General features: G+C 39.4%; 1 protein-coding gene and 1 long non-coding RNA gene across 8 annotated transcripts in view; both read left to right on the top strand.

The window, feature by feature from the left end:
- Positions 1-8,793, top strand: part of tns1a (tensin 1a) — an 88,629-nt gene that overhangs the window by 29,202 nt on the left and 50,634 nt on the right. For 5 of the 7 annotated variants that reach the window (XM_017426889.2, XM_037973769.1, XM_017426888.3 and 2 more), the window contains exon 3: positions 703-740. In XM_017426889.2, coding sequence (XP_017282378.1) covers positions 703-740 — 38 coding nt within the window. Of the gene's footprint in view, positions 1-702; positions 741-7,360; positions 7,562-8,793 lie in introns of those variants that run through there. The other 2 variants (XM_037973772.1, XM_017426893.3) reach the window with 1 other exon arrangement.
- LOC119616716 overlaps positions 7,570-8,793 on the top strand; it is a 3,682-nt gene continuing 2,458 nt past the window's right edge. The window contains exons 1-2 of the long non-coding RNA XR_005232703.1: positions 7,570-8,629; positions 8,687-8,699. This is a non-coding gene — a long non-coding RNA (uncharacterized LOC119616716). The remainder of the gene's footprint in view (positions 8,630-8,686; positions 8,700-8,793) is intronic.

The following is an 8,793-nucleotide window of genomic DNA, read 5'->3' as shown; positions in this document are numbered from 1 at the left end:
TTTTTTAATTATGTAAAGCACCTTGAAATGCCTTGCTGCTGAAATGTGCTATACAAATAAAATTTGATTGATTGATTGATTGATTGATTAGGAGTTAATTTATCACCATGACAACGGTTTACGCTCGTTAACCCCGGCTTGTTTTTTTAAACCGTCAGACCACCCGCAGCACTTCTTTAGCTCCTCAGACTTCATTTACTCTGCTCAGACATTTTCACACCACATCAAGACCACCTACAGCGAGGCAGCAGGTGTGTGTTGGGGAGCGGGGGTCAAAGGTCATACCTGACAGCCAAACAACACTAACTGATGGTGAATAATTCTGTTTCTGTCCTTTTTCTAAAAGCTTAAAATCACTCAAACGTGAGCCACACTCTTCACTTATTTACCAGCTTTAGGATGCTAAGTTTTAATAAATTTAGTTTAAAGCAGAACTTGAAAAATAAAATCAAATGCATTTGCTGCATTTGTCCACTTGGGGGCAGCATCACAATATGTTGTGGTTTTTCTGACCATTTGGCAGAAAAAAAAAAAATCATCTGTTTTCTGGTTTTTTTACCAGGAGTTCAAAGAAACTTTCAGTACTTTATAATTTTTTTGCATAATCACTTTAACTTTTTGATTATTTTAGATTTGCTGAAGTGACAATTTTAAGAGCAAACAATAACAAAGCTTGTCTTTGTTTTGTTTTGTTTTTTTCAGCGTGCCGGTTGTCCTGTCATAAAAAATGTGAAGTAAAGGTAAGTAAAATAACTTTTTTTTTAAAATTATTTACTAACTAAAGTTTACTTTGGCACAGAAGTAGAAACCTGCAGTTTTGTTTCTCAGAGATGCATAAACTGTAGTGTTTAAGATATTATTACACAAGAATTTAATCGTTTAGCCTCTGAGTTTGTGTTGCTTTGATTAGTTTTTTGTTTTTTTAACACATTAGTTTGCAAATATTTTTATCTGCAACTCCTGCTTTCTGCCCAGTAAAGCCCCCGTTTTTGTTAAAGGAGTCCTTTTTATGGCTCAATTTAAAAAAAAAGAAATTTTACTGTGGCATTTAAAAGAGAAAGTAAAAACCTGTATATTTCCTAACAAAGAAAAAGAGTAGTTTGGGTGATACTGTAGTAAAACATTGGTTATACTAGTTGCATTATGTAGACAAAAGCCTTGAAGACATCCAAAAGGGAAAAAGGCAGGCGAGAAAGTTTTGGTCTGTGTCTTTGTGTGGATTTGTTTGTTTGTCTTTGAGCAAAATATCTCATGAAACACAGAACAGATTTGGATTCTAACCAACTCAAGATGGGTGTGAAAGGCAGCGCGTGATATGCATTCCTTCAAGGAGTGCTAAATCCTAAATTTGGTATTATCGTTTGCCTCCGAAGGCACTAAAGACAGAATAACAGACCCACTTTACAGGAAATGAATCCACTTGGTGCAACATTTCTGCATTTGTGCTTCACTTTTATCACCTAACAATCAAACTCTGGAAACGGTGAAGTATGCACGAGTAAAGCAAAGGAGTGATGGATGGGAACAAGCATAACGAGGCTACTTCGAATGGTTTTTCGTTGTGTCTGGTTGAGGAAAAAAATGTTGAAGCGACCCTCCTTCCTCACTCCTCGCAGATTTATTTTTCTTTTCCGCCCCAAAAAAAGCCATCCATAAACCCGAATATTACTATAGGAACAAACGCTGTGTGTTCGCAAAACATCCCAGAAAAATCCGCCGAATGGCTCTGAAACCAAGAGAGGCCGTTTGTGGTGCGAGTGTGGGGGAATAATCAGAAGATCGTCGTGAGTCATTCGTCCTGCTGGGGACTGACGGCAGACGGAGAGTTACTGGATGAGAACGGAGAGCAGATGAGATGTTCTGGATTCACACATTCTTGTTCTTCACATCTTCTAATCCTAAAATTGATTCACTTGGGACAAAACATTTGTTTGCTTTATTGAGATAAAGCACTCAAAGATACGACAATATATAGAAAAAAAAGGGGTTTTTCTTTTAAGTTTTGAGATTAAAGTGTGAATAAACATCACAAATAGTTGTTTAGTTGATTATTTCTTTGTTGTAACAATACTTCTTGGCAATAAATCTTACACGGCTAGAAAGCCTGTTTATTTCCACTTAAATGGAGCCACATTTGTTAGGAAAATGCATTTGTGGGTCGAGCAGCAGAGTGGAGTTTGTGGGTTGCGCCCATGAAAAACTCGCCAAATCTTCTCCGCCAAACAGCTTCTTCTGCTACCGCCTCTTGTTTGGTGGTGTTTATTGGATCGGATGATTGAAGTACGAAGAAACGAGGCATACTGGCAGTTTAACTATTAATGCATATAACAAATGGACCTTAGTACCATGTGGAAGAACCATACACAGCCACAACGGACATGCCCCTCCCAAATTCTGGGACAGAAATAAGTAGTTATAGATTTAAATCTATAAATTATTTATTTCTGGAGTCAGACGAGTTTAAGATGGTCGCCACAGCTAACCCACAATAAGAAACTTCTTCCTACTCCTTGTGGGACAGGTGAGCTCAATCAGCAAGGATGGAGTTATACTTTAGTTTAGCTTTTTGCTTTTTAATCTTCTATTTATTTGTTTATTGTTGTTGTTTTTCTCTCTACCCAAGTACCTTTTGAATACTCCCCCTTTTTGTTCAAAATAAGTCAATTAATAAAACAAAAATTGCTTGAATTCAGTCAGTTTTACCGTTATGGAGCTAAAATAACCAATAACCAAGACATGTCTGAGCCAGTTTGGTTTTCTTGTCCCGATTTTTGAATTATTTCCTTTATTTTGCTCAAAGTTGGATTTATTTTTTCGAATTTACCAAATAGATCAGCACACGCCCTTGGAATGGTTTCAGTTTGGCACAAATACAGCAGAACTGTCCAAACAGTTTACATTTTATTTGTGTTCATCTAACAGTTCCATCACTCACATCCCCTTTTCTTCTTTTGACACCGTACAAGAAGAAATCTCCATTTTTTTTTTCTTCTGATTTATCCCATCACTTCTTAGAGAAGCCTGCTGGAACGCTGCTGCCGTGGTTTGTCTTCTTCTTCGGGCTGACGGCTTGGAAAAACTCAGGCGAGGTTTGGCAGGGGAAGGCAGGAGAAGACAGGAATGATGGGAAAAGGCTGGACAAGAGGAGCGAGAATACAAGACGTTTAAATATTTATCATGTAAACAACAATGCTGGAAATAAACTGGTTTCTGCTGGACGTTTTGCATATGTTAACAGTGCAATTCTGCCTCAGTTCCAGGACATGTTTGCTTAGGAAACCTAGAAGTTTAAAGAAAAAAAAAGGATGCAAGATGTAGTTATTGTAGTGTTCTTTTATACCAGTATTACATTTTTGAGAAAAAATGTTTTATAAGCCGGAAAAACTTAAAGTGGGCCCCAGTTGGGCTCGCCTAGCCTGGACAAAGACTTTTGCCCTTTTCTCCATACTCTGTGCTCTATTACTGTTGTCACGATATTAAGGTACTAATTACTGATAAATATGTAAGAAATCATAACCTTAAATGACTGAACTATTCCTTTAAGCGTGAAGAAATCATCAGCTTTTCTTTCTGCTTTCTAAAACTCGCTAAACGTGCCGTAAAGTGTGGATTAAAAGACATAAAGTTAAAGTAAATAATTCAGGAGATGAAGTTTTCCCATTTAAAAGTTTCGAACAAGCCCATGAGCGATGTGATCAGAGGGTGGGACTTGGAAAAAGATTAGATTTAAGTGAACGAAAAAGTCACCAACAGAGTTAGAGCTATGTCCGTTTCAACCTATGAAACGTGATTGACGATGCAATTAGATGGAGCAAAGGGTTGAAAATGACAAAGGCTCACCGTCGTAATGGCTGTCACCCATCAGCGATGGTAGCTTTGTTTAACTTGGTGGGAACATTGAAGTTTAGGGTTGTGATTCTACCGACAGATCAGGTTTGACCATAAAACCAACAGTAAAAACCCGTAATGTGTTAGAAGCTGCTTATGTTTCTAAGTTCCACCTTAAATTGATGACATCCTGCTTCTCTGATATTCAACAACTGCTTTACATTACAGTAATTGGATTTTGAAACATTTAAGCTGAATGAAACAAGACCCTTGTATGTTTTCCTAGCAGGACTGTTTCATCTCTTGTGGTCTGAAATCCATATCTGTCAGTAAGTTGTTGTCTACGTAACACAAGCGCTGACGTCTTCCAGCGCTTAATGCACTGGGTTTGAGGTTTTGGGTTTTAATCTGGGCATCCTAACATTTTAACCCCAACTTGTGTGATGTGTGAAAACTGGGAGAGGCGTTTAATTAGACCCTCTGCAAATGGCACGCTCCATAAAATGTTTGGCAGCTCTGTTGTATTACAGGACACGAGGCTACAACCCTTTTTTTATCACTTCAAGTGAAATCTGGGGCTATTTGTGTAACCTGCTGTGCGTGTTCTGTTCCTCTTTACGTCAAAAACTGATTAAGAGGAAGAAAAAGTTGCTACTTTACCTTTAAGACCAACTTTTGAGCTATCATTTTCTGTTCTGGAAAAGCTAATTCTGTGAATTTTGAATCAACACTCCACTTCCCCATTCTTTGTACACTTTTAACCATTCGTATATCTAAATGTTCAGCTCATTCAGGGTCCAGGGTTGGACTTAAGATCTCTGCTCTGAATTTTTTTACCCTGATGAATTTCAAACAGAACTTTGGCTGTCCCTCTGAACAATGTGCTCACATTGACTCGGCTGACTTGTGGTATACCTCAGGGATTAGTCCTCGGCTCCCTTGTATTCTGCATTTACTTGCTTCTTCTTTGCCAGTTTACCATGATGTATATTATTATCGTCTATTCAGATGACAATATAATGTGGATACCTCCAAGTATATCGATGTTGTACCATAAATCTCATAGTTGGTTAACTTGTACATGATCTTCTCATGTCTAGCTTCCGAGGTGCATCTGTCTTCTCTTAATGTTTGTCATGTTTATTTCTTGTTCATCAGTCTTTGGCAGTATTAAATGACTGAGACTGAGAATGTGTTGTGGTGAGGTAATTTATCACATTGTGAATTCTATGTTGTGTGATACTTGTGTCAACTGACAATTTCAGACGTTGAAGTCATCTGATTGTTTGGACAGTTTTCCAATTTTATGGGTGGGTACAAAGGTCCTAACCCATGTTCAGACTGGTGATAGGCATTTTAAGACAGGGGTTTGGGCTTTTGCTGTTGAATGATTGGATAATTATCACCTCCAACCAAAATGCAAAGACTGACATTAATATTTTTGTTTGTCTGCTGCTAAAATAAATCGTGAACCACTGAATAAAATGTAATCAAACTTGCTGGAAGTAATTAACGAATAAAAGGCTACATATGATTAACTTTGGGGGTCAACCTGATTCAAGATGGCTGCCTCAGCCAACTGACCTTTTAAAAAACACAAAAATAGCTAAAATTCGGTTAGTTTTACAGACATCGACGTAACGTTTGGTTTGGTGGTAGCTGAGCCTGATCCCTAACACATATTCAGAGCACTAACAGACTGAGCACGATCTTTGTTTTAAGTTTTTACCAATAACCATTTGAATTCAGATCTATTTAGACGCAAACTGGTTTAAATCAGAGAATTTAACATATTGAGCTGAAATTTGGTGTGGTTGTCGCTGAAAGTCATTCACAACACGTACTCCAAGTGCTGCTGAGTGCAGCTACAATTTGGTCATTTCTCAACATACAATGGTCTTAGTTTAAAACTCTGGCGGTGGGTGATTTTAATTGGATAATATTTACCCCCTTAGAGGCTTGAAGATTGTTTTATATCTCTTTAATAACAACTTGAGCATTGACAAATGGGTTTAGGTCTTTCTGCAACAACTGACCTCAAAACCCCTTGTTCAAATTTAGCCTTTACCGAGCTTTCGTAACTTATGTTGAGTGATGATGTTTGGATATTTTTTTCCCCCTTTTATGGTTCTTATTTTGATCAGATTTCAAAAACACACGAGGAGCGTTCAGGAATGTTGAAATGGAACAAGAGGTGCCCATCCGAGCATGAAAGTGAGAAAGGTACGAGAGTGACGAGACGCACACATGCGCACGCTCCTGTTCGCCAAGCCTCCTCATTCTTCAGCGGCCCGGCACAGAAGAAACTCTGTTTCCCCCGGCGCAAGCATGTGACATCAAAGGGCCATCGCAGCAGGTTTCCATAGCGACACCCTTCAGCGGTATAGATGCAGCACGGTAGTTGGGAGATAGTGTTGGCAGACAAATGGTATGAACGGTCTAATAACCGGGTGCTGGCTGATGACTGATGGCCCAGTTTACCTCACTCATCATGTGGAGTTCAGGAGCTAAGTTCACCAGGAGAGCTCAAAACCCAGAGGATGGCGGCTAAATATTTTCTTCCAAGTCTCTTAAAAGAAAAAAAAAGAAAAAACTTTGAAGTGGTGAGTTTGGTTCCGGTCATTCTGCACTCGTTTACGGCTTTATTCTGCAATCGGATTCTCAGTTTTTTATTATTTTTATTTTTATTATTTTATTGGATTTTAATTCACGAGAGCTGCAAATAAAAGGCGTAGCTACCTTTTCTATAGTATGATAAAGATCATGTGAACAAGCCAAAGAGCTTTCAGAAAGGAGGAGTTTGTGTAAAATGAGAATCATTGTGTTTTTTAAAAGGGAAATCACTGCCTTCCAGTGAAAGAGTTTTATCCTGTCTGTGAAACATGGTGGCGAGAGTGTCATAGTTTGAGCTTGGATTGGAATCATTAGTAGAACAATGAATTATGCAGAAATGTAGAAATGTATCGTCAAGCTCTAAGAACCCATCATTATTATTGCCTGTTGCTGAAGCCCAACAGCGATTATGTTTTTTCCTAGATTGCTTGTTGGTGTGTTCAACGTTGCTTGCAAAATATCTCATGAACCACCGGACAGATTTTGATCAAACTTGTGGTCAGTGGATGTGCATCTCCAACTGATTAACTGTTGGAGCCCACCTTTTTTTAAGATGGCCACCACAGTCAACACACTGGCGTAAATTTGAATAAGTGTTTTGTCTATAGTAACGAAATAAGACCCAAGTTTTTCTTTTTATTCTTCCTCTTGTGCTTCTGCAACAGTCATGAGGACTAAGAGAAGAAAAAGAAGAAGAAGGGAGGGGAAAAACAGAAAAGGACAACAGTAACTGCCCCCTGAATGCCTTTTGCTCTCTCATTTTGGGTACAGGAACCTTAAGGAGCCCCTAGCCACTTTCTTGGCCTTATATAGCGTGTCTCAGACTTTTCTTGGCAGTTGACTGGAGAGAGGGAACCAACGCCAGCAGTATAAAGAGTGTATCCTGGTCCAGTCCAGAGGTTGTGCAGACATGCACACATGTACACAGTAGCTCTTTTTGGCACGCGTTTGGGATTACTGCTGTTGTTTGGGAGAACGAAGGGGAAGGAGGAGGAGGAGGAGGAAAGTGTCTGCATTTCCCCTTTCTTGCTTTGCTTAGAAGGGGTGTGAAGGCAGGGAGAATGCAGACGCAGAAAGGGAAAGCAGAGGGAGCGTGAGGAAACGTAACACCGGTGTGCAGGTAAGATGTTCGCTTTGCACTTTCGGTGTTTTTTGACACTAAAGAAGTTTGTCACCATTACAGTTTGTCTTGAGGTTGGCAGAGGTCTTAAAACAGCTTTCAGGGGAATGAGTTATTCTTGCTTTAAGGCTTTTTATAAGATGTCAAATCAGGTGAAGCAGCCTTTCCCTGCACGCTCATAATGGAAGGCTGGTCTGCCACAGTCATGGGAAAGTGGCTCCCTCGGGAAAAGGACAGTTTATGTTGGTTGCTGTTCGAGCTTCTTATGACGAGTGGTGATTTGTGGCAGCGGAGTCAGAAAGGGGAGCAACTGGTCAACACAGCAGGCAAACACGTGTTTTCTCTCTCAGCACAACCGAATCTGCGGCGGCATTACGAGAAGAGAACATACCTCGGCTGCTCCAGAAGGATATTTAACTTTTCTTTCATGATCAGTTTTTTCTCATGGTTTTTCCTCCAGGGAGACTAGATGAAGACTGATGAAGGCCTCCATTCACCTTTAACCTCAAGCTAAAAAAGACATCTCGATTAAACATGAGTCAAGAGGTTGCATAGCTTACATAAAAAAATAAAACTAGCATTCCTTGCATGCCGAAGTTTTAAATGAATATCTCACGTTATCAGTTAGCACGTGCAGTATTTCACTCTCAGCTGCTACCGCACCAAACTTCACCTCAGAATCTAAAACGTGCTTATTATTTTATTTTACCAGATAAAAAAAAACATTGTTGTCAAAATCTCTTTTAACCTGGCCATAAGGTCAGCAGCACACATTATAAAACAATGAGCAAAAACAAGTAACAATATATGATAAAACAGAAAAAAAATTATTTTAGTCTCAAAAATGGTTTTCAAGTTAAAGTGCAAGGGCGTGGCATAATGGCAATTTTAATAGTGACTTAAAACACAGGCAACGTATAATCCCACAGGCATCGATTAATCCCACAGGCATCGATTAATCCCACAGGCATCGATTAATCCCACAGGCATCGATTAATCCCACGAGCATCGATTAATCCCACGAGCATCGATTAATCCCACAGGCAACGGTTAATCCCACAGGCAACGGTTAAAAACAAAGGCAAAGGTTAATCCCACAGGCAACGTATAATCCCACAGGCAAAGGTTAATCCCACAGGTAACGGTTAATCCCACAGGCATCGATTAATCCCACAGGCATCGATTAATCCCACAGGCATCGATTAATCCCACGAGCATCGATTAATCCCACG

This window comes from Kryptolebias marmoratus, linkage group LG23 (genome assembly GCF_001649575.2).
Source record: "Kryptolebias marmoratus isolate JLee-2015 linkage group LG23, ASM164957v2, whole genome shotgun sequence".
Classification (NCBI taxonomy): Eukaryota; Metazoa; Chordata; class Actinopteri; order Cyprinodontiformes; family Rivulidae; genus Kryptolebias; species Kryptolebias marmoratus.
Note: the sequence above shows the minus strand (reverse complement) of the source record. Positions and strands in the feature narration are given on the sequence as shown.